The sequence below is a fragment of the Elaeis guineensis genome, chromosome 10, assembly GCF_000442705.2.
Source record: "Elaeis guineensis isolate ETL-2024a chromosome 10, EG11, whole genome shotgun sequence".
NCBI classification, from domain to species: domain Eukaryota; kingdom Viridiplantae; phylum Streptophyta; class Magnoliopsida; order Arecales; family Arecaceae; genus Elaeis; species Elaeis guineensis.
Window position 1 is genome coordinate 30,557,447 of NC_026002.2, and position 26,586 is coordinate 30,584,032.

The 26,586-nt window shown below is 40.6% G+C and overlaps 1 protein-coding gene and 1 non-coding gene across 3 annotated transcripts in view; both read left to right on the forward strand.

The window, feature by feature from the left end:
- The first annotated feature begins 8,381 nt into the window (after window positions 1-8,381).
- LOC105052643 (uncharacterized) overlaps window positions 8,382-26,586 on the forward strand; it is a 31,672-nt gene continuing 13,467 nt past the window's right edge. Inside the window, exons 1-3 of one of the 2 annotated variants that reach the window (XM_029266877.2) lie at window positions 8,382-8,489; window positions 9,149-9,337; window positions 9,425-9,518. In XM_029266877.2, the coding sequence (XP_029122710.1) occupies window positions 8,472-8,489; window positions 9,149-9,337; window positions 9,425-9,518 (301 nt within the window). In that variant the 5' untranslated portion in view covers window positions 8,382-8,471. The remainder of the gene's footprint in view (window positions 8,490-9,148; window positions 9,338-9,424; window positions 9,519-26,586) is intronic. The other variant, XM_073244794.1, reaches the window with a different exon arrangement.
- On the forward strand, window positions 22,848-22,954 carry LOC140852286 (small nucleolar RNA R71). The gene has a single exon (XR_012135188.1). It is a non-coding gene; the product is annotated as a small nucleolar RNA R71 (small nucleolar RNA).

The window sequence follows — 26,586 nt, forward strand, 5'->3', positions numbered from 1 at the left end:
TCTTAATATTCATAATAACTATAAATCTATAATTATAAAATAAACTAAACTTCCACTACGAAATTTTCAAGCTTGCTTCGCAGATCCCCAAGCCTAAATTTTTTTTGCCGGTCTTAACCTTATTCCTCTATACAAGAAAAAGAAAATAAAAGGAATATGAGCTACACTAGCCCAATAAGTAGAACTTATACTTTTTTACTGGATCAAACATAAGTTTTTCATGATAATATAATATTTAAAAAATAACAGATAATACAAAATAAAATATTTCATAGAATATATAATAAAATAAGTTATAAACCAATCATACATGCATAAATCATGAACATTTCATAAATATATTTCGTAAATTATTCTTATCATGTGTCCATGTTATATTTCTCAATCTTGCTCACAAATATTTTTACTATGGTTACTTTATATCTGTGACAGGGCCAGTATTTTTAATCGACAAGTTCATATTTCATATGCCAACTTTATACCCGCTGGCAGGGCTTGTGTTCTTATGGATGCTAGCTTCAGATGTCGACCTTCCCATAGGGATTCGTTCATAGCTATCTGAGAGTTTTTGAAATCTTTATATATTTTTTAAAATATATATATATATAAATAATAAAATTTATGCCTCATAATCATGCTATTTTCATAAAACACATTCATAGAATCAATGCTCATAATAAAATATATTTTTTCATATCACATATGCTGATCTTTATTTTATAAAAAATATGATTTTATCAACAATAATTTTTTACATAAAAAATATGATTATTTAAAAATAAATAAGGAGCGTAAGATCGACTTACCTTGATCGTCTTTGATCTTTAGTCTTCCTTAAATGAATTAGATAATCCTATTTAAAATATTAAATCATGATCACTTTTTATTTCATATATTTAATAAAATTAAATAATAAAAAAAATGGTTGATTGGATGACCAGTCTGATAGACCATCCAGACACTAAATCGATTCAGGATCATCTCGCTGAGGTCAACATGAATCTCTTAAAAAAAAAATGATGGCCCGATACAAGATCTATAGGTCTTTCTTAGAGAGAGAAAAGAGGAGAGAGAAATTTTAGAGAGAGAAAGAGAGAGAGAAATTCTAGAGAGGAAAAGAGAGAGAAGAGAGAGAGAAAAAGGGAGAAAGAGGAGAGAAAAAATCCTCTCTTTTTTTTTTTTTCTTTTTCTTCTTTTTCTTTTTCTTTCCTTCTTCTTTTCTTCTTTCTTTTCTTTTCTTCTTTTTTTTCCTGACCAAACTTAGGGACACGAGGGGGGCTTGGTTGCTCGTGCTTCGGTGAGGTGTGGCGACATGATCAAAAATTTGACAGTAGGTGGCAGCATCTGGTGGACGGTGATGGAGCAAGGGAGGACTAGCGGCAGGCGGTAGATAATATTCGAAAAAGATAGGTAGAGAGGTGGGGGTCATAATCTATGGATGTGGTACTATGGGTGGTGGCGTTGGTGGCGGAAAAAGGGAGGGAGATGGCTCGACCGAACAGAGCAAAACAGGATGTTGTTCTTTTGTGGATTTTCTAACGAATCCAACGGTCGGCGAGGGTGCGCCATGCCATGAGAAGGAGGGCAAGGAAGAGAGAAAGGAGGGTCGGGGCTTACCTTCGACTCCGATGAGGTATTCGGCGAGAATTTGAGGCAAACACGAAGAAGGCATGGATGACTTCAATGAGAAAATCTGAAAGGAAGAAGAGGAAGAAATTGGTGCTCATCATGGCCGGCTATGGAGGACGAAGGAAGATTTTATAGGCTCTTCCTAGGGTTCCTAGTTGCCCTAGGAGTTCTTGATCTAGTCAGGCAAGGGGAGGAAGAAGAAGACTCCTGTTGGGAGTCTTCGTTCCAATTCTTTTTTTCTCCATGGGCCCGATGGGCCAAAATTGGTTGGACTGGTTTATGAGAATAGGGTATTATATTCTACCCCCCTTAAAAAAAAATTTATCTTCAAAACTTGGTATATCTTCACTCTTTTATCAATAGGGGCCTTAATTTTTATACTATCCTTACTATACTCTTAGATCTGGTTCCATCAATCCTAACTTCCTCATCTAAAATTTATTTATTTATTTTTAACAAGACATTGATGAAAGCAACTTTCCTAAGAGAAGATATAACATATAGTGGCTAATTCAATTCTATATAGTTATTACTTGAAAGATGTAAAGGAATGAGAAAATTCATAATCAAATAGCATATGAGCATCTATAGAGTGACTAGAATGATATCTGTAATTACTTGATTGCTTGTACTGGCATCTTGTTGAGTTAAGCGAACACCCGTACATTTTCTTATTATTTTCGATCTACTAGCTTGGAAGTCTTTGAACTATCCTTTTTCTTAATAGGACAATCTCGTGCCATATGTCCTATTCTGCCGCATGAAAAGCATGCTCCCAACTTTTTGAGACAAGATCTATAATGATTTTTGCCATAATATCCACAGATCATAACTTTTTTATTATTCTCTGTAATATTGGTAGAATTTTTCTGTTGTTCATTTAAATATTCTGTTGGTCTCGATCTCTTGTTGTTACTCCTCTCCTGTTCTGATCTTTTTATCTCAGATTTTACTTTCAAGCTCATTCTAACACATCTTTATAATCATTAAAAATGTGAAAAGACAATCGAGACTAAATCCTATATCTTAATCCTTGCTCAAATCTATTAGCTTTGCTCCTTTCGGACTCTATAAGTCGGGGGCAGAAGCGATGTAACTCATTGAATTTGTTTGCATACTCTAATACTGTCATTTTATCTTTTTACCTCAAAGCCAAGAACTCATTCTCCTTTACTAATCTCATTATCCCAAGGAAGTATTGATCATAAAATATCTTTTTAAACTCCTCCTAAATCAACTGGTCATCAATATTCTCATAGAAAGTTTTTATTGCAATCCACCAAAACTCAGTATTTCCTTTCAGCATAGGTATGGCTAATTTAACCTTCACGTTCTTGAGATACTGTAGGGTATTGAACATCTTCTCTATCTCTCAAATCCAGGTCTCTACAACTGGAGGGTCAGGTCCACCCTCAAATAATAGTGGATTAAGCCTTTTAAACCTCTCATAATATGACTCTAAAGATGATGAAGATTGAGGAGCAGTTTGTGTCTGCTGTTGTTGCTAAATAAACTGAGCCACTACTTGACATACTCTAATAATATCTGTCTGAGTGGCTGGTGCATTAGGAGCATGCTCAGTGAACTGGTTGGCATCTCCCCTCGTAGTTTTTCTTGCTCCTCTCTTTCTACTGGCAAGATTCATGGAGACTTTATTCTCTTTGTTGCTCATTATCACCTAAAAATACTAGCATTAATTAACTTTCTTAAATGAGCAACAGGAACTTTAAAAAAAACTTATTTATTCTTATTTAATTAAATATGATTTAGCTAAACGAGATTTATCTATCCATTACTAGACTTTAAGTCTACCCATAATCAAATCTATTGCTATGATACCATAAAATATCATACCCCAGATCCAAAACATAACACGGCCTTGCTATCAAGAGATGCAGCCCTCGATAACACGAACTCACATTCATTTTCTCAATTATAATAACAAATATATTATAAATAAAAAAAAATAAAAAGATTCAATTCAAATTCTTAATTAAACTAAAACTGGTTCAGAGCATCTAAATCTAAAAGCAAATATCAACCCAAGTCTCAATATTCATAATAACTATAAATTCATGATTATAAAATAAACTAAACTTTCACTATAAAATTTTCAAGTTTGCTTCACAGATCTCCAAGCCTGAATTTTTTTTGCCAGTCCTAACCTTATTTCTTTGTATGAGAAAAAAAAATAAAAAGAATATGAGCTATACTAATCTAGTAAGTAGAACTTACGCTTTCTTACCAAATCAAGCACAAATTTTTTATGATAATATAATATTTAAAAATAATAGATAATATAAAATAAAGTATTTCATAGAACATATAATAAAATAAGTCATAAACCATCATGCATGTATAAATCATGAACATTTCATAAACATGTTTTGTAAATCATTTTTGTCATGTGTCCATGTCATATTTCTAAATCTTATTCACAGATATTCTTACTATGGTCACTTTATACCCGTGATGGAGCCAGTGTTCTTAATCGATAAGTTCATATTTCATATGCCAACTTTTTATCTGCTGGTAGGGCCTGTGCTCTTGTGAATGCTAGATCCGGATGTCGACCTTCCTATAGGAATTTGTTCATAGCTATATAAGAGTTTTTAAAATCTTTATATATTTTTTTTAAATATATATATACATAAATAAAAAAAATAATAAAATTTATTCTTTATAATCATGCTATTTTCATAAAACACATTCATGGAATTAATACTCATAATAAAACATGCTTTTTCATATTACATATACTGATCCTTATTTTATGAAAAATATAATTTCATCAACAATAATTTTTTGTATAAAAAATATGATTATTTAAAAATAAATAAGGAGCATAAGATCCACTTACCTTGATCGTCCCTGATCTTTAGCCTTCTTTAAATAAATTAGGTAATCCTATTTAAAATACTAAATCATGATCACTTTTTATTTCATGTATTTAATAAAAATAAATAATAAAAAAAAATAGTTGACTGGATGACTAGTTCGATAAATCATTTGGACACTAAATCGATTCAGGGTCATCTCGCTGAGGCCAACATGAATCCGTAAAAGAGGAAAAGATGGCCCGATATAAGATCTATAGGTCTTTCTTAGAGAGAGAAAAGAGGAGAGAGAAATTTTAGAGAGAGAGAGAAAAATTTTAGAGAGAGAAAAAGAGAGAGAGAGGAGAGAGAAAAAGAGGGAGAGAGAGGAGAGAGAAAATTCTCTTTCTTTTTTTTTCTTCTTTTTCTTTTTCTTCCCTTCTTCTTTTCTTCTTTCTTTTCTTTTCTTCTTTCTTTTTCCTGGCCGAACAGAGGGACACGAGGGGGGCTTGGTGACTCGTGCTCCGATGAGGTGTAGTGGTACGATTGAAGATCCGATAACAGGTGGCGGCGTCTGGTCAACGATGACGGAGCAAGGGAGGGCCGGTGGCAGATAATAATAGAAAATAGGAAAAGCAGGGGACCGCCTCCTTTCTTTGAATTTCTCTGGTCATTGGCCGATCACCAATGGCCATGACCTTCGAAAAAGATAGGTAGAGAGGTAGGGGTCATGATCCATAGGTGCGGCATCATGGGCGGCGGCACTGGTGGCCAAAAAAGGGAGGGAGATGGCTCGGCCAAATAGAGCAAAGCAGAATCTTGTTCTTTTGTGGATTTTTCGATGAATTCGACGTTCGACGAGGGTGCGCTATGCCATGAAAAGGAGGGGAAGGTAGAGAGGAAGGAGGGCTGGGGCTTACCTCCGACTCCGGTGAGGTTTTCGGCAAAAATTTGAGGCAAACACGAAGAGGGTGTGGATGGCTTCAACGAAAAAATTTGAAAGGAAGAAGAGGAAAAAACTGGTGCTCGTCGTGGTCGGCTATGGAGGAGGAAAGGAGAATTTTATAGGCTCTTCCTAGGGTTCCTAATTGCTCTAGGAGTCTTTGATCTAGTCAGGCAAGGGGAGGAAGAAGAAGACTCTCATTGGGAGTCTTTGTTCAAATTTTTTTTTTCTGTGGGTTTGATGGGCCAAAATCAGATGGGCTGATTTATTAGAATAGAGTAGTACACTCCTTTTATGAATGGGGCATATAGAGCACGAGATCTTAAAATATATGCAATGAGCATCATTATTTTAAGGCCATGGGGCTGACATGAGGAATTTGAAACTAAAATAAAATATGAAAACTTTGTTAACATCTGTCAAAATTAAGTAAATATTTTGAGCATAAACGAACTCCAAGAATTAGAAAATATAAAATAATTAATAACTTCTTCTTAGGTACATCATGGTCTAAAATTGTAGAAATTTTCTTTAAACAATATTTTGTCTTTTGTCAACATACAAAGACCAGTATATATGAATATACAACAACAAATGACCCATTTAATTAATACACCCCGCAACTAAAATATTACAATTATTGCTTTTTTGTTGTTATTGTTTTTGCTGCTGTTGGACATGTTGGCCAAAGCAAAATTTATCAATAATTAAACAACTTCCAATTTAAAAATTGAAGAATATTGAGCAAATTCCTTCTCTTCTAATGAAATTCTAATTGAATCTGACTAAATTTAAGAATCTTCAAGATGTAAGGCCTGATTTGCTCACATGACTATGGAAAAGGAATTCCTTCCTTTGATACAACACTTTATATTTTGATATCATACTTATGAACTTCTCACATCTATATATCTCATAGCTAGAGTCCACCGACATGGGTGCATCATACACTGCCAAAAAGGAATGCATTCAAAAGTCAAAACTACATAGAGAGAGTTGGGTTGGCTTCTGTCTGTCATGTGCCTAACATGCTTTCTATGATTCAATTCATGCTGTACCAAACACAGTATCTTTGTGTCATCTTCATCATATATATTATACAGATGTAATCTCCTTGGTTACATACTGTTATTATTGCATAGCATTTGCCTCCAGCTCCAATATATATTGCTATATTTCGAACCTAGAAGCTAGCTCTCTTATAAATTAATCATGGACTGCTAAATTATTTTATGGGAGTCTGAAAGTTGGAGCCACGTTTTGTTGGTTGTTCCTTGATGAGTGGCAACCATGGGATCTTTGGAAGTCGCCATTACCTTGAATGGAAACAACCAAAGAGAAGAATATGGACATCTCATCAGAATTCTTCAAGTTCTATACCATTCTAAAATGATGAGTTCTGAATGAATTCGTTGGGCTTTTTGCAGGCCAAACCTCATGCTTTCTTAAGTTGCATGTTAGTCCTCATCATTTCCATGATCACTATAAATTTAAGGAAAATCCAAATCAGTCCCTGACAAAACTCTGTTAGAAAGATAATGGAATATTTCATTAACAATTAACCTGATATCCAAAACGCGTCTGCTTGGAGAGTGGATCATAGTTTAGAATGGCTCTTTGAACTTTATTCTCAGCACGAAACCAGCTATAGATATGATTAATTTATTTGAATGTTTAAGGTGGAGAAACTCAACATGCCTGGTCTTTAAAACACTAAACTAGAGTCCCTACTTTCCAAATTTTTAAGTTTTTAAATCTTTGTCTTCAAGTTTGAAATCAATGGATACCATACGTTTTCTAAGTTTTTCTGTACCAACTCCTAATCTTGTTCAAGGATTGGACTTTTACCGCCAGCAAAAGATAAAACTGGTCTCCCATCTTTTCACAAACTTCCTACCACCCATCGCCACCTCCCTAATTTCTTCTTCGCACCTACTTTCATCCTCACCTCTCTTCTAGTTAACTCCCCTCATCTTGTAATTATCTTTTAGCTTCAATGCAATATAGGCTAGATTTCTTAGCTATTTAGGGTCTCTTTGGGTTTGGATTTCCCATAGGATAATTGGTTTCATAGTCTATTATCAACCCAATCCCTCTCGAGCCCAGATCTTGTGAAAGGAGAAAAAGAAATTTTTAGGGTCCATTGGGTTAGGGTTAATCTAACATGGGAAAATGAATCTCGATTATCATATTTCTATATAGATTTGCTTCCAACCAAATGTAATAATCTTTTTTCAGTGCTATTTTTTAGAGTAATTTTTCCGCCAACCAAACATAGTAAAAATTATTCTTCTCTGCAATTATTTTCTTAGATAAATGACTCTTACGGATCCTAATATATATCTCCTTTTTCATCCTATAGTTTAAGAGGCCCAAAGGTGGAATTTAGGCTGAAATTAAAATGGGCTGCGTGAGCTTCAAAAATCTCTTGAGGCTTGTTTGGAAAATCTAGCAGGCTGTTTGACTATTCAACAGAAAAAGTTTATATATACGACCTATACATAATCCTTAGGGATCTAATCCTAAATTTACTGATATAATGTAAAAAGCTTGTCCCTACTCACCCAATTAACTCTAGAATTGTGATCCAACACTTTTCGTGCATTATTTTTTCTATCCCCTTTTGAGGAACTTTTAGATGATGTTGCTCTAGGATAGGATAAGATGGAGACATTTTTGGGATGAGTAGGCCTTTTTGTTGAGATTATTAAGGAAAAGGCGGACAAATTGTTTGAGTTGAAGTGGGGAATTTTTGGGGTGTGAAATGCATAGTTAATTGGAATTTTTCCAACCTTTAGGACCGTCTTCACCTACCAGTAAGTTTCGGCTACATTCAATGCTTTAGCATCCGCGTACCCTTCACGTGTGATTGAGAGAATTCTTCTATTATTAGGGGTTAAAAATTTGAGAGAGAGATGAGGAGGAGAAAAGTAAATTGAAAAACCACAAAGATGAGATATATGGACACCCATAGAAAACGGAAACTAAAATATTCTCCTTACTTTTTAGAATTCAACAATCTCTTTATATGTGCAAAGGTTCATTGCCTCTGATGATCCCCAACCCTCCGCTCTGGGCCAGCCATGGCGAGCTACAAGGAGGTACTCCTGGAAGAAAACAAAGAAAAGAAAGAAAGATGAGAAAGAATGATAGAGAAATCAATTTTGCATTTTAATCGTTATTTTGATGGATTTTTTTTATTATTTCTCCTTTTTAAAGCATTATAGATATGATTGTTCCCCTCTTCTAATTTTTTAGAAAATCATTTTTTTTATATAATGATAATCTAGTTTTCTTATTACCATCCAATGATTTTGCTTTTAGTTTTAAAATGTGTTAGCCATTACAATCTACAGGATTTGTTTCCAATCTAATGTAGTTTTGAAAATCTTTTCCTTCTATTAGTTAGAACTCGATTTTGTATTTTGAATTAATATTTAGCATTTTCATTCCTTTTTCTGCAATTGTTTGACTCAATAATAATTGGTAAATTAAAATTACATGAAATGCGCCTCATGTTGTTCATTTTACCTTGTCATTTTGACCCTTTCTCTATTTGTACATTAATCTTTTAAGAATTTCACCATGCTAATTTTCATTGTATTGCTCCAAATTTATTGGATGTCTATGAAAAGAACATTGGCCTCAATGTTGTTATCCTTACAAATTATTCTGCACATAACCTGAAGACGTTATTTAGAATATATGTATATAGTAATTTATTGATTGATGGATTTTTTTTTTTTTTTTTTTCCTCCAGAAGAATACATGGATGGCTGTCCCTCAGTTTGGAGGGTGGGATCAAAAGACAGGTGCCATGGATTATTCCATGGTCTTTTCAAAAGCTCGTGCTAATAGGCAGCAATACAAGAATGAGATAAAGCAAATAAGCCTTGGAAATGAAAAGGAGCTCATGGCATACCAGCGATATGAAACTGGCTCCGAGACGGTAATTAGTTTTTACTTCTTCTATTTTCTTTTTCTTCGATGCGGTAATACTACTTTCAATAAAATTCCTTGAATTGTTGGGTCGTAGGTTAGCAAATGTGCATGGCTTCACTTCATGATAAAGATTGCTAAAGGGTTCAAGGATCTCAACATTGAGGCTAATTCACTTGCAGTTAAATACTGTAATATTTTTGCATATAACTTAAGCAATAAAATTTTTAACTACTGAGTGCTTTTTTCTTTTCGTTTTTTTCAAGAATATATACATTGCGTTTTATTGTAACATTGTGTGTTCAAAGATAAAAAAGCAGCAAGAATTCATTATGCCATGAAATCTTGTACACTTGCATTAAAGCATACAACATATTGCAAGCCTGAACCTGTTTCTTCATCAAGCATCCTTTATCTTTCTATTGCTTACAATATATTGTTCACATGTCAAACAAGTACAGCAAGAAATTGAGTACATATACTAGACATATTTGAATGGGAACATTGTCATTGCCAGTCCCAAGCTTGGATAAAAAGGTGGAGGGCTGCCACAAGGTTGCCAGCCAGATTGTAGAAGGCTTGCCAAATTATGATATGAAATCCAACTAAATATTCAATATCACTAGGCTCTCTTTTTTCATTAAGGCTAACCCTAGATGGGAAAACTTGGCAAATAAGAATCATAAAGATGACCCTAAATAGTTGAGGAAAGGCATGATATATTGTTTGTTCCTTGTTTAAATTAGAAATCTCTATCAAGTTTCCTTCACACAGGAAGTTAAGTTGATCTTGAAATTAATCATACGAGCATATTGATAATAATAACCAAAACCCTTCCTTAGATGTTTGTGATTTTGATCATGTACTCTAATAAGTGGGTTCACTTTTTCTAGTAATATTTTTGAAACTTTCTCAAATTATTTTCCTAGCCATAGCCCATAAGATTTTCTAGTATATAATTTAGTACTTTAGAGTTAATTAGTGTTGCGGCCAATCCCCTCGTCGCATGATCGCCGGGAACGAGCGCCTGCAAAAAGAAAGTCCACACTGACCGGAGGCGGCTCCGGCGGGGATCCTCCGACGGTCAAGTCAGAGAGGTGACTGGGCAACAGTGAAATGAAGACAGAGAGCTCATCGAGAGAGAATGAGAAAGGGAGCAAGCCTGTGTTTTTTCCCCCCGGGCCCCTAGCACTGTAGCCTTCCCCGATATATATAGTGGAGCGTGGTATGGCGCCGTCATTAATGGCGCGGACAAGTGAGGAATTGTCAACTCACCGTAGACTGCCAGAGTCGCCGTGAAAGTGTCACATCGCCGTGGGGCTGTCAAATCACTAGGGTTGACAATGCCCTAGGTGGGATAACGCCCTTAGGCGGCGGTGCCGCGTGCTGCTGTCAGGGCTGACAGTCTCTGACAGCTGTACGACGATCGGAGGAGTCGACCGACCCTAGGTCGTGGCCAGCTGTGTGGCATCGGGTGGAGATCCGGGTCCCTTTGACGGTCAGCCGGGCATGTTGCGAGAGTCGGCCATCAGACTTCCTGGTTCAATCGGTCGGGAGAGTGGAAAAGGTCTGCCCGACCAATATATCTTCAGTCGGCAGAGAGCCGTTAATCGGCCGGTGATGGCATCCGGTCGATCGATCGGTCGATCGGTCGGTCGGTCGGTATGCCCGATCATAAGCTGGCGTGAGCGGAGTCGGTTGGTATTCCCCAACAGTTGCCCCCCTCCACTCCTGAGTCGGACGGTGCGCTGGTCGATGCCTCTGTTTGGGCAGCAACACCGGGCGAAAAGGAGTGGATCCACCATATGCCAAATTCCGACCGTACCGCGAGTTGATACGATGTCAGGCGTCTCATGAATGCAGAGTGATTCGTTGGTGTCAGGTGTCCAGTTGGTGTCAGACGTCCCGTCCTGTCGGCGTCAGGTGTTACGTCGGTGTCAGACGTCCCGTCCTGTCGGCGTCAGGTGTTACGTCGGTGTCAGACGATCGGGTGCCGGACGATTTGGTGTCAGGCGATCGGGTGTCCGGTGCCTTTTGGGGAACGCAAACCGCCGCCCAGCACCGATTCTGGGAGCGCGGGGCGCTGTCAGGCGTCCCATCGGGAATGCGAATCGCCACGGGCGATTTAACCCAGAATCGCGGCCCTTTCGCCACGTGTCGGAGGTGGTTGGGCCGGCATCCTTCGCATTAAATGAAGGCGGTGCGGCCTTCCCGGGATGGGCGCGCCGAACCATCGGGTCGAAGGGAGGGCTCGGATGCCGCCACGTGTCGCCCATCCGGGGGATCTCGATCGATGCGGGGGCATCTCGGCCGTCGAACGGCCCTATATATATAGGACCACTTGTGCTTGAAGCCCCATTCTTGACGATTTGCTGCAGAGACTCTGCCCGAGTACTTCTTCCGTCGTCGCCAACAGTTGCCTTCCCTTCCGCTCTCGCGAGGGTCCACCCGGGGTTCGTGATCCTTCCCCTCAGTCGTAGTTTTCCTTTAGATCTTCTTTTTTCCATCTCCTCCTTCTTTGGTCTTGCCTTTCTCTTGGTTCTGGTGCGATGGCCGGAAACTCATCTCGGGGGGTTCGATCGGAAAATCCGACCGATGACCCTCGGTCGACTCCGAAAGTTGAGGTTTCCTCGCTTTCGGGGCCGAACGTTGATCGGCTTCGGGATCAGTATCGTATCCCGGAGCAGTTCCAACTTTCCGCCCTCGGGGTCGGCGGTCGGGTTAACAACCCTCCGTCAGGCCAGGTGGCGCTGTACGTCGAAGATCTTCGCGCGGGTCTTTGGCTTCCGATTCCGGAGTTCGTCCGGAATCTGCTGGATTATTCGGACTTTGTCCGGCGCAACTGGCGCCGAACTCTGTCCGTCTAATAATCAGCTTCGCCCTGTTGTGTCAGCTTCTGCCGACCAACCCTCGTATCTCTCTCTTCCGGGCATTTTTTGTCCTCCGACCCCACCCTAAGGCCCGAGGGTGGTGGCTCTTCAACCCCCGGAAGGGTCTTTCCTTCATCACTGGTCTTCCATTGTCCATCCACGGGTGGAAGAACTAGTTTTTCTTTGTTTCATCTTCTTCTCCCTGGGGCTTCCCTTCTCACTGGGGCGTGCCCCGAACCGAGGCGAACGAGAACAGCCGGGTGGAGGCGGACGACCGAGAGGACTTCCACCGACTCAAGGACATGTCGGTCCCGAAGCAGAGGGAGCTTGTTACCGAACAAGCCCTCTATGACGCTAGCCTGAGTTTGGTCCCCCGCCTAGGTATCGCCCGACCCGTCGGTTGTCTTTTCATTTGGCCTTCGTTTTTGTGATTATATTTATATTTCTGTCAGTATCGCAGGGACACCTCCAAGGATGAGGCCGACCGACGCCGAAATCCGACAGTACGCGGCGAGGAAGAGGCCGGCATCAGGGACCGGACCTTCGCGTCCGTCGAAGAAACCCTCCACAGCGGTGCCGACCGTCGAGGCGTCGGCGACCGACCAGTCAGAGCTGGTGATAGCGCTCGCGGCTCCGGCTGTGCAACCGGAGGAGCGGCCGGCGGAGGAAGCGGCCGAAGGAACGTCGGCGGCTTCGCCGGTGATTGTGGCGTCGGATGCCGTTCGGGAACCCGAACACCATCCGGCGGCATCTGCGGCTGCAACGGGGGGTGCCGCGTCGAACTCGAGCATCCCCTCCTTACCGGATCCGCTGGCTGGGGTGGCTGATCGGGGGAAAGCCCCGATGGACCCCGCTGACGACACAAGGTCGGGGAGTCGCACTGTGCCGCCCAGTGCTCAGTTCCCCGAAGGAGCGTCGGCACTGGCCGACCACAACCTGGCCAGGAGGCTGTGCCAGGGGATCCTCCTCCCGACCGACGTGGAGGTGCTGAGGTCTCGGCAAGTGATCGAGATGCTATCTTCGTTTTACCCGACCATGGTCGGGGTAAGTTCTACTTCGCCCCCCTTTTCTTTAGTGTCTTCATTATTTCATTTTTCTGACGTAGTTTCCGTGTTCGCAGCTGATCTATACCATGTCCGAACTCGAAGCCGGGTACCGGAGGTTTGGGAACATCCGGGCGGCTTGGAAGGACAGGGCGGCGGCGGCCGAAGCCGACCGAGCAATGCTGGTCGACCACCTGAAGCAGTCGACCGATCGGGAGGCAAAGTTGGTGGACGAGGTCTCTCGTCTTGGTTCCGAGCTCAAGTCGGCCCGGAAAGAAGCCAAACGCAAGGGTCGGACCGTGCACCGTCTGCGGCGCGAGCGTGACGGCGTCGCCGCCGAACTCGAGGGCGAACGCGAGCAGCTCCGGGTCAGTCTGGAGAAGCTCGCCAGGGCTGAGGAGGACCTGTCGATCACCCAGGCCGACGCCGACATAGCGAAGGCAGAGGCGGAGTCAGCGAAGGACTCTCTCGGCCGGGCGGAAGCGGAAGCAAGGTCAGCGAAGGAGTCGGCGAGTCGGCGAGTCGGGCAGTGGATGACTTTCGCGGCACCGACCAGTACCGAGAGGAGATGTTGGAGTCCGGCTTCGCGTCGTACCGGGTGGGGTACGAGGATGGTCGGGATACGATTCAAGCCCTGTACCCGGAGCTGGATCTCAGCAGCATCGTCCCGCCGGGAGTCAAGGACCAAGCCACGGAAGAAATGGCCGACCCGTCGTCGGGAGGCGTCGCCGTGGCGGGAGAGGTCGTCCAGGAACAGACGGCCGTGACTCGTGATCTGGCACCGACCGCCTGTCCATCACCGACCGACGATCCTGTTCCGGCCGTCGACCCAGTGCCGATCTCGGTGGACACGCCGGTCATCCCCGAGCTTCCATCGGTCGAGGAGATTGACTCGGAAGGATGACCGTGGCCTCATTCTTTTTTATCCTTTTTGTTTTTCCCAGAACACTTGTAACCGGGCTTCGGTCCGATTTTGTAAGCCTCTTTTGACCTTTAATGAAGTCAAAGTCATGGACTTAAACTTTTTTCCTTGTGTTGTAGAATGCATCCGAACACGTAAGTCGCCAACCCATATAGGTCGGTTAGGTCGTTCGACAACTCGTGCCGCCACGAAGGTAGGACATGTCCCGACTTTGGATCGACCTCCAATGGTCGAGGTCGTAAGTCGGGCATCCTTCCCCCGACCGCATGTCGGGCGCGTTCGCTGAGTCAGAAGCTGACCGACCGCCGAATAAAGGTTTGGTAGTCAGGTCTCTTTCGTCGCGTTCAGTCGAATGTTGTCCGGCGCATTTAGTCGGGGGAACGTCGATAAGTCGGATCTCGATACCCTTGTATCGGGTATTTATACTGTGCCAAATGATATACGGTGATAAGCCGAATACCTTCCGGCCGGCCGTAGCTCGGTCGGTGAGCTATGAACGCGACTGTGGTCGCATCGTGTGATAGACGGTGGTAAGCCGAATATCCTTCGACCGACCGTAGCTCGGTCGGCAAGTTGCGACGGCGGTCACATAGGCATTTCGCCTTTCCTTGGTCGGGGCTCAATCGGTAAGTTAGCCGATAGTCTGGCCCGAAAGTTCGACCGTAGAAGGAGCGTCAGCTCCCGTCGCCGTGGATGGCCCTTGTGAGCGCCCGATACGTAGTCGGCGGTTGGACCTTTGGTTCCACGCGGATACTAAGTCCGAGTCGGAACGTCGGGACTCGACCTTCTTGGTGAGCGTCGACCGTCAGTCGAAGAGTCAAAACTCCAAAATTTCAAACTGGATTTGTATTCCGAATGAACAAGTACAAAGTTCATTGGTGATACAACTTCAGGTTGTCGGCGTTCCATGTCCGGAGAATGGGTTTTCCTTCCAGAGTCTCCAGTTGGTAGGCCCTCGGACCATAGGTGTCTGCTACCGTGTAGGGCCCTTCCCAGTTCGGAGCCAGCTTCCCTTGGTCCAGGGCTTCGAGACCTCTGCCTTTCTCAGGACTAAGTCACCAAGCCTGAAAAGCTTCGGTTTGACTTTGGCGTTGTAATACCGGGCTACCTTCTGTCGGTATGAAGCCATGCGAAGTTGGGCCTCGTTTCGTAATTCGGGGAGGAGGTCTAGGTCGGCCCTCCGACAATCAGAGTTGTCCGACTCTCGATACCGCTCGATCCTGGTAGATGGCAGCCCAATCTCGAGTGGGATCATCACCTCCGTCCCATAGGCCAAACCGAAAGGCGACTCCCCGGTCGGAACGCGGGGGATCGTTCGGTAAGCCCACAGAACGGAGCCCAGCTCGTCGACCCAGAGGCCTTTGGCTTCGTTTAATCGGGTTTTGAGCCCGTGTAGTATGGTCCGATTGGTCACCTCGACTTCGCCGTTGGACTGTGGGTGCCCGACTGAAGTCAGTCGGTGCGTGATGTGAAACTTTGCGCAGAAGTCTCTGAAGTCTTGATTGTCGAATTGCCGCCCATTGTCAGTGATGATGGTATGCGGCAATCCGAACCTGAAGATGATAGATTTTTGGATGAAATCCTCCATCTTCCGTTCGGTAATCTGCACTGATGTTCAAATCTTAAAATTTGTAAATAAAACCGCAAGCGCACGGTGTGCAGAGTAGCACGACCAGCGAGTACGGGTCGATCCCACAGAGACTTGGTTTTAAAAATGATTTTCAAATCTATGCTCAAGTGAGCTTTAACAAAAATCGAAAGTCGAAAGTTGTTTGCTAAAGACAATAAGACTAAGGATCTAGGGTTTTTGAATCCACTAGATCTAGATTAGGGAATTCTACCTAAAATTTTTCTTATTGATCCTAACGACTACTCCTCTTGTCTTTCCCAAGCATAGATTATGAAGGGACTAAGGCCCAACGATAACCTATCAAGATTCTTTACAGGGGAGTAGTAACTAGGATCCCTTAGGGTTTTCTCCTCCTATGCACTGAATCAAGCATGAACTATGAAGGGACTCTGACCCAACTGTAGTTCATCAAAAATTCTTGGCAAAAGAGGAAGAAAAAGAAACCCTAAGAAAAAGAAAGAACCCTATGTAAAATCCCTACTCATGATCTAGCTTCATCGCAAACCCTAGAAGGGATGCTTAGCTAGACATGATCTAAATCTACTTACAAAATTTAAATACAGAAAAATAAACTACCCTAATTTCATAAATTAAACTATCCTAATTGCATAAATTTAAACTGCATAATTTAAACTAACCTAATTGCATAAAATTAAATTGCATAAATTAAACTATCCTAATTGCAAGAAAAATAAATTGCATAATGTAAAGAGATGAAATTGCATAAAAATAAGATTTTATATATAAAAAAAATTTATTACAAAAACCTCAAAGCTCGAGGCTTGAAAAGAGAGCTAAAAACCCCATTATCTAGGGTTACAAGCTTGATCGGAAGGAAGAATACATAAAACAAGGGCCTTTGGGGGCTTTTTATAGGCATTTGGGGGTTATAAGGTTTTCAAAATTTTCGATGTGGGACTAAGAGGTTTTAGGGGGTTTATGGTGCGCCGATGGGTCCATGGTCCATGCGCCTGTTGCTGTGGACCAGGCGGCTAACCAGATCACCAAATCAGTTGATTTTTGACCAATTTTGATCTGATTTGACTCGGGTTTGACCCAATTGAGTCTTCTTTCTTCATTCTTCAATTCCTGGGTCAATTTAACTCCGTTTTGCATAAAATTTGCGCCGTTGGAATCCTCTTTCCTTGTTCTTTCTATTGATGATCTCTTCTTCTGCAAAATATAATAACAAGTATCAATTTCTTAATAAAGTTAGATAATTTAGATATTAATTGATACTTTTTATGTCAATTTGTGATATAAATCACACCCCCCAACTTAATCATTGCTAGTCCCTTAGCAATGTACCAAAATAAGATCATATTTCAAAAAGATCCTTCCTTTGCAAATTAATTTAAGATCGAAATTCAAGAAGTTTTCTAGTATTACTAAGTAATGAGCTTCGAATTAGAATCGGTAGTCAGTCTACTTAGAAGCTTTCTTAGAGTACACTTAAAGTTTTATAGCACTTGTGTGAGTGATAACTAACTTAGTATTTCAGTATTAACTTGTACAGGCCAATTGTATCATTTTTCATAACTTAGTTCGATTAATTTTCTATACACCCCAGATTAAACAAAGAACTAAGGTAGCTTTCACACTTTTTTTTTTTTTTTTTTTTTTTTTTTTGCTGAGCATCCTGGCCTTCCCACCACCGTTTGACGCGAATCTCAACACTTGACTTAGGTGAAGAGACCCGGTTACTAGGCTTAGGGAAATCCACATTTACTCTGTGTTTTGCATTTTATTTCAGGCAGGTAGCTCTTTCCTTAAATTCAAATTTCTTCAATTGAGGTGTAGAGAAAATTATCTAATTTAAATAATACTCAAATCCTTAATTGACCTTACAATTAACACCTACTTTACCTTGTTAGTGTGCATGTGCAATTGGAAGTGCTAATAGTCTTTAAATGACCTAAGCCACCAAGAGTCTAACCAGCTAATCTTCTCCGTGACTCACTACATTAGCAAATACTTTCTAACTTACTCTTATTTCTTTTATAGATTAATTTATTTCATATATATATATATATATATTTTTTATTTTTTTATTTTTTTTTACATAATATATTAAATGCAAGAAATAACTCATAGTGGAAGGAAAAGGAAATGATAACACCTGATTTTGTTCAAGCTCTCCCCTCAACTTGACCGACATTGTTCCCAATGGAGTTTATCTAATTTATTTGTCCTAAGCAAACTGAAAACAAAGAAAGCATTAGAAATTAAATAAGCTGGGTTGCCTCCCAGAAGCGCTAAATTTTATGTCTTCAGCCAGACCAAACCTCGAAGCAACTTAATCAGAATAAGTTGGTTCATAAAGAACCATGGCATCTTCAACAGTCTTGACAGGTAATTCCAAAAATGATTTTAATCGTTGACCATTAACTTTAAAGATAACACCATTACTTGGGTTTTCAATCTCAACAGCTCCGTGTGAAAAAACTTCCTTTACTAAAAATGGTCCTGTCCATCTAGACCTAAGCTTTCCTGGAAACAGATGTAATCTAGAGTTATATAAGAGCACCTTTTGTCCGATATTGAAAGTTTTTCTTATAATTGATTGATCATGAAATGCTTTGGTTCGTTCCTTGTATATCCTTGCATTTTCATAGGCTTCATTTCTAAGTTCTTCTAATTCATTCAATTGAAGCTTCCTATGGTTTCCAGCATCGTTCAAATTTGTATTTAGTTGTTTGATGGCCCACATGGCTTTGTGTTCTATCTCAATAGGCAAGTGACATGGTTTACCAAACACAATCCTATAAGGAGACATTCCTAGATTGGTCTTGAAAGCGGTTCGGTATGCCCAAAGTGCATCAATTAATTTTAAAGACCAATCCTTTCTATTGGCATTAACAGTTTTTTTCAGGATCTGTTTGATTTGTCGGTTTGACACTTCAACTTGCCCACTAGTTTGAGGATGATATGGTGTGGCCAATTTGTGGGTGACATTATACTTTTTCATCAATGTTGCAAAAGGTCGGTTACAAAAATGGGTTCCCCGATCACTAATGATTGCCCTAGGAATACCGAAACGGGAGAGAATATTTTCTTTAAGAAACTTAATGACCATTTTGCTATCGGGTGTTCTACATGCAATTGCTTCTACCCATTTTGAAACATAATCAACTGCTACTAGAATATATTCATTTCCAAAGGAATTTGGAAATGGTCCCATGAAATCGATCCCCCAAACATCAAAAACTTCAACTACCAAGATTGGGTTGAGTGGCATCATGTGTCGCTTGGTGATTCGGCCCATTTTCTGACATTGAGCACAATTTTTACAATATTCGTGAGCATCCTTAAACAAATTGGGCCAATAAAAACCACATTGGAGAACCTTAGCAGCAGTTTTCTTAGACGCGAAGTGACCCCCACATGCTTGATCATGACAAAAAGATAAAATATTCATGACTTCGTTATCTGGGATACACCTTCTAATAATTTGATCAAGACATTGTTTAAAAAGATAAGGATCATCCCAAATGAAATACTTCACTTGGGCAAAGAATTTATATTTATCCTGCTTAGTCCAATGAGAAGGTATCTTGCCTATGGCTAAATAATTTACAATATCAGCAAACCAAGGTTCAGTAGACAAAGACATGAGTTGCTCATCTGGGAAAGATTCATTGATGGGTGGTTCACTAGATGGTGCAACTGGAATTCGGGACAAATGATCTGCTACAACGTTCTCAGTGCCTTTCTTGTCCCTAATTTCTAGGTCAAATTCTTGAAGGAGCAAAATCCATCTGATTAAACGTGCCTTGGCATCCTTCTTTGCTAGGAGATGTCTAATGGCTGAGTGATCGGTGTAAACAATGGTGTGGGTCCCAACCAAATAAGATCTAAATTTCTCTAAAGCAAAGACAACGGCAAGGAACTCCTTCTCAGTTGTGGTGTAGTTAAGCTGCGCATCATTTAAGGTTTTACTTGCATAATATATCACTCTAGGCAGCTTATTTATTCGTTGACCTAAGATTGCGCCCACAACATGATCGGACGCATCACACATTAATTCAAATGGTTCAGACCAGACAGGAGGATGAATGATTGGAGCTGATACAAGTACATTTTTTAGAAATTCAAAGGATTCCAAGCACTCATGAGTAAATTCAAATTTAGTATCCTTTGCCAAAAGATTAGTCAGTGGACGTGCTACTTTGCTAAAGTTGGCAATAAACCTTCTATAGAATCCAGCATGACCTAAAAATGAACGTATTTCTTTCACAGATTTAGATGGTGGAAGACTTGCAATTAGATCTATTTTGGCCTTGTCCACTTCAATCCCCTTTTTAGAAATGACATGGCCAAGAACTATTCCCTGTTTGACCATAAACTGACATTTTTCCCAGTTGAGAACTAGGTGCTTCTCCTTACATCGTTCTAGAACTAATTGCAGGTGATTCAGACACTCGGAGAAGGTTAGACCAAAAACAGAAAAGTCATCCATAAAAATTTCTAGAAATCGTTCTATCATATCTGAAAATATGCTGATCATGCATCTCTGAAAGGTTGCCGGTGCATTACATAGTCCAAAGGGCATTCGTCTATAGGCAAAAGTACCAAATGGACAGGTGAATGTAGTCTTTTCTTGATCTTCAGCGGCTATGGGGATCTGGTTGTAACCGGAGTATCCATCAAGAAAACAGTAAAACTCTTGTCCGGCTAGTCTTTCCAACATTTGATCAATAAATGGCAAAGGAAAGTGATCTTTCCTTGTCGCAGCATTCAACTTTCTATAGTCTATACAGACCCTCCATCCCGTTTGGGTCCTAGTTGGGATAAGTTCGTTTGCATCATTTTGGACCACTGTTACCCCAGATTTCTTGGGTACTACTTGAACTGGGCTTACCCAAGAGCTATCAGAAATAGGATAAATTATTCCACTATCTAGGAGTTTTAGAATCTCCTTTTTAACTACATCCTTCATAACTGGATTAAGCCTTCTTTGGGCTTCTCTTGTTGGTTTAGCCTCTTCCTCTAAGTATATTCTATGTTGAACTATAGAAGGGCTTATTCCTTTGATATCTGCTATGGTCCAACCTATTGCCTCTTGATTTGCTTTTAGAACTGACAATAACTCCTCCTCTTGCTTGGGATCTAGGTCTGATGCAATAATTACAGGCAAAGTTTCTTTGGGTCCTAGATATGCATACTTGAGATGTTCTGGGAGGGGCTTCAGTTCTAAAATGGGTGCTTCCTCTATCGATGGTTTAGGTGATGAGTTCACCATCTCAATGATTGGTTCAGTAGGAAGTGTCGATTCCTGATTAATCTGATTTTCTTTAAGTATTTCATTGACATCCTCAGACTCATGGATTAACCAGGGGTTAGACTCTAGGTCGACTTCATCATCACTAATGTCAATGGATTCATAAATACCATCTTGGACTACATTGACATCAGCATGAGAAGAGGATTCCTGTTCTAAGTTAAAAACATTAAGCTCAATGGTCATATTTCCAAAGGATAACTTCATTAGATCATTTCGACAATTGATTTCAGCATTGGCCGTAGCTAAGAATGGTCTTCCTAAAATGACAGGTATATGTCCTTTAGGATTCGCAACTGGCTCAGTCTCTAAAACAATAAAATCTACAGGAAAAATGAAATTTTCAACCTTTATCAGAACATCCTCGACCATTCCCTTAGGGATCCTGAGAGATCTATCGGCTAACTGTAATGTGATCCCAGTAGGTTGAAGTTTTTCTAATCCTAGTTGTTCATACACCGAATATGGAAGGATATTCACACTAGCTCCTAGATCTAGCAAGGCCTTTTTTATATTGGTTTCTCCAATAACACAAGAAATTGTTGGAGCTCCAGGGTCCTTATATTTAATTGGCACATGGCTAGATAGGTATGAACTGACATTTGCAGCCAAAAATGCTTTCTTTGGTACATTAGTGGTCCTTTTCCTAGTGCAGAGATCTTTTAAAAATTTGGCATAAGTTGGAACCTGATGGATTATATCTAAAAGAGGAATATTAACTTGGACTTGTTTAAATACCTCTAAAATTTTGTCTAAATGTTCAGATTTATTGGATTTCAGTCTGTTTGGAAAAGGAGCTCTAGGACTTTTAAGTACTGGACTAGGTGAATTTTCAGTTTCTGGTGCTTGAGGTTGAAAGGTAGTAGTTTTAGAAGGTGACTCGGCAGATGAGTCATCTATATCATCAAGTGCAACTACCTTATTGTCTATTTGTTTTCCTGATCTTAAGGTATGAATGGCATTTATACCATTAACTTGGTTTCCTTGTTGGGGTCGTGGACCATTTTGGTTCCTAGGATTTGGCTCATGTTGGCTAGGTAACCTACCATGTTCTCGTTCACTAATGGTCGAAGCCAGCTGACTTACTTGCATTTCCAGACGGGCTATAGCTTGGGTGTTATTATTTATGAGTTGACCCGTAGTTTGCATAAAGCTGGTATGTGTTTTCATCATGGCTTCTAGGCTTTTCTCTAAAGAGGTAATTTTTTTGTCATTATCATGGAAGCCTGGCGGGTTGTTCATCACTGGGTTGGACCTTAGATTTTGCTGATTGAAATTTGGATTACCTACATTAGGATTCTGGGACCATGAGAAATTCGGGTGATTCCTCCAACCTGGGTTATATGTGGGTGCATAAGGATTGTTCAATGGTCCTTGATAGGTGGCATTCACCTGTGCACACTCATTCGAGTAGGAACATTCTTCTAAGACATGGTTTGGTCCATTGCACCCTTTACACATGGGTGCAGATATTTGATTTACATTGGCTGGTCTCTGTAATTCTAAGGCTTCCAATCTACGTGTTAAGGTTGCAATCTTGGCCTCTGATGCTAAGGTTGGTTGAATTTGATGCATTCCTCCTCTTGAAGGTGTAGCTTTATCAGGTTCCCTAGTTGTTTCCCACTATAAATTTTTCTCGGCTAGGTCTTCTAAGAATTGCCAAGCTTCAGTAGTTTCTTTATCCATAAATTGGCCTTGGCACATGGACTCTAGCATGGTTCTTGAGTTTGAATCTAACCCCTCATAGATGATCTGGCATAGTCTCCAAGTTTCTATTCCATGGTGTGGGCATTGGGTCAAAAGATTCTTGAAACGATCAAAGTACTTCCAAAATGATTCACCAGCTAGTTGGTAAAATTGATTTATTTTATTCCTAATCCTAGCTGTTTTATGATGGGGGAAATACTTTTTTAAAAATGTTCTCACAAAGCCCTCCCAGGTAGTGACAGAATAGTTTGGCAGACTATAAAGCCACTTCTTAGCATTGTCCTTAAGGGCAAAGTTGATTAATCTAAGTTTGACCTCATCCTCTGTTAATTGCAGTTTCATGGTTGCACATACCTCCTCAAATTCTCTAATAAATATATAAGCATCCTCTAATCCTGTGAATTTTGGAAGCATATTTATGATTTGAGGTTTGATTTCAAAATTGTTAGCTGTGGGTTGTGGCAACCTGATACAAGATGGTTGGATGGAGCCAACTGGATAACACAAATCCTTAAGGGTCATGGGTTGGATTGGTTCAGCCATTGGAACAATAGGAATTGACTCAATTCTAACTAGACGACCCGACACTCTTCTCCACACACGAAGTGTACGGTTCTCGATGTTTATACAATTTTTTTTTTTTAATAAAATTTTTATGTATAAGGAAAAGAAAGAAAAGAGAAAAAGTTCTAAAGAGAAGATCCTAAGGAGTCCTAAATCTAAAGAAAAGTAACCAAATTAATTTAAATTTTAAATTTTTTTTTTTTTCAAACAAGTGAATCAATAAATTAAACTCAATCTATCCTAGGGTTAACCTAAATCTAGACAGCTCCTAACTGTTCCAAGATGACCCTTCAAACCTTCCAAGTGGAGATTGATCAACTAGTTAGCCAGGTAAGTATAAGAGGTGGGAGGTTCACTCATCGTTGCCTTTCTAGACACCAAACGAGTTGGCCAGGCCAGCAACTGAACCAATTTAACAAACCACCCTCAGGGACTTGCCTAGACACCAACTAATCAAACAACTCAAACTTGGTAGAACTCTTAGGGTTCCTTGTCCTATTGAGCTCGAATTCCTTAAGGTTGACGTCTAATTGATTTTAAGATTAAAAGTCTAGGTAATGCAATATGATGGAGATGATTTTTGGGCTAAGGAAGGGTAATGAAATCCCCACCTTATCTTGTTAATGGGTTGATGCCCTTAGATTAATTATGAAAATGCAAATACAAATAAACAAGATGATCAAGAATGTAAAAGATTTTAATTTAGAATTTTTTTTTATTTTGATATTTTACTTCACGATTATGAAATGTCTTTTGTTTTGTTTTATATTTTTTTTTTTGTGATTAAGTAAATTCAAATGATTAGGTCTAAAAGCAAAAGTAATTAACTAAAAATAATAAAAGAGAAATTAGAAGCGTACCTGAGTTTTCCAGCAATCACCAACTAAATATAGAAACCTAAAGAAAAAAAAAAGAGAGTTATAACGCATGAAGAACAAATATTTGAAAATAATTTAAAACGCCAAATCCCCGGCAACGGCGCCAAAAACTTGATGTTCAAATCTTAAAATTTGTAAATAAAACCGCAAGCGCACGGTGTGCAGAGTAGCACGACCAGCGAGTACGGGTCGATCCCACAGAGACTTGGTTTTAAAAATGATTTTCAAATCTATGCTCAAGTGAGCTTTAACAAAAATCGAAAGTCGAAAGTTGTTTGCTAAAGACAATAAGACTAAGGATCTAGGGTTTTTGAATCCACTAGATCTAGATTAGGGAATTCTACCTAAAATTTTTCTTATTGATCCTAACGACTACTCCTCTTGTCTTTCCCAAGCATAGATTATGAAGGGACTAAGGCCCAACGATAACCTATCAAGATTCTTTACAGGGGAGTAGTAACTAGGATCCCTTAGGGTTTTCTCCTCCTATGCACTGAATCAAGCATGAACTATGAAGGGACTCTGACCCAACTGTAGTTCATCAAAAATTCTTGGCAAAAGAGGAAGAAAAAGAAACCCTAAGAAAAAGAAAGAACCCTATGTAAAATCCCTACTCATGATCTAGCTTCATCGCAAACCCTAGAAGGGATGCTTAGCTAGACATGATCTAAATCTACTTACAAAATTTAAATACAGAAAAATAAACTACCCTAATTTCATAAATTAAACTATCCTAATTGCATAAATTTAAACTACATAATTTAAACTAACCTAATTGCATAAAATTAAATTGCATAAATTAAACTATCCTAATTGCAAGAAAAATAAATTGCATAATGTAAAGAGATGAAATTGCATAAAAATAAGATTTTATATATAAAAAAAATTTATTACAAAAATCTCAAAGCTCGAGGCTTGAAAAGAGAGCTAAAAACCCCATTATCTAGGGTTACAAGCTTGATCGGAAGGAAGAATACATAAAACAAGGGCCTTTGGGGGCTTTTTATAGGCATTTGGGGGTTATAAGGTTTTCAAAATTTTCGATGTGGGACTAAGAGGTTTTAGGGGGTTTATGGTGCGCCGATGGGTCCATGGTCCATGCGCCTGTTGCTGTGGACCAGGCGGCTAACCAGATCACCAAATCAGTTGATTTTTGACCAATTTTGATCTGATTTGACTCGGGTTTGACCCAATTGAGTCTTCTTTCTTCATTCTTCAATTCCTGGGTCAATTTAACTCCGTTTTGCATAAAATTTGCGCCGTTGGAATCCTCTTTCCTTGTTCTTTCTATTGATGATCTCTTCTTCTGCAAAATATAATAACAAGTATCAATTTCTTAATAAAGTTAGATAATTTAGATATTAATTGATACTTTTTATGTCAATTTGTGACATAAATCATGCACCAGGGGCTCAGCCTCCACCCACTTGGTGAAGTAGTCGATGGCGACGACTGTGAACTTTCTTTGACCTGATGCTGGAGAGAAAGGACCGAGAATGTCGACCCCCCACTGAGCGAAGGGCCATGGAGCGACAATAGGAGCGATTTGGCTGGCCGGTCGGTGCTGCACGTTGGCGTACTTCTGGCAAGGTTCGCACTTTCGGACTAACTCAGCCGCGTCCTTCCTCATGGTGGGCCAATAGTAACCCTGTCGCAGGACTTTGTAGGCTAGGGATTCCCCCCCAAGAGACTCCCGCAGATTCCTTCGTGCACTTCTCAGAGAGCATAATCCGCATCGGTCGGTCCCAAGCACCTGAGCAAGGGAAGGGAGAACGACCTTTTGTAGAGTCAGCCATCCATGATCACATATTGGGAGGCCGACCATCGGAGCCGTCTGGCCTCCGTGGGATCGTCAGGACTGATTTCGTCAGTCAGGAACCGAACAATCGGATCCATCCAGCTTGGTTCAGCCGTTAGTTGTAGCACCTCTTCGACCTGGTCGATACTCGGCTGCTCGAGGTTCTCCACGAACGTCCGACCCAAAGAGTCGAAAGTCGAAGTCGCCAGTCTGGAAAGTGCGTCGGCCCGGACGTTCTCCGACCTAGAGATGTGGGAAATTTTAAAATACCTGAGGCGCGTTACGAGGTCCTTCACTTTCTGGAGATATTTGGCCATGGCCGGATTTCGTGCCTCGAATTCACCTTTGACCTGCCCCACGATCAGCTGAGAATCGAAGAATGCCCGGAGGCTGTCGACGCCCAGTTCCCTCGCCATCCTCAAGCCGGCGAGGAGCGCTTCATACTCGGCTTGGTTATTGGAGGCTTTGAAATCGAATCGGAGGGCGTACTCGGTGACTACCCCATCCGAGTTGGTGAGCAGGAACCCAGCCCCGCTCCCTTGAGCGTTTGAAGCTCCGTCGATGTG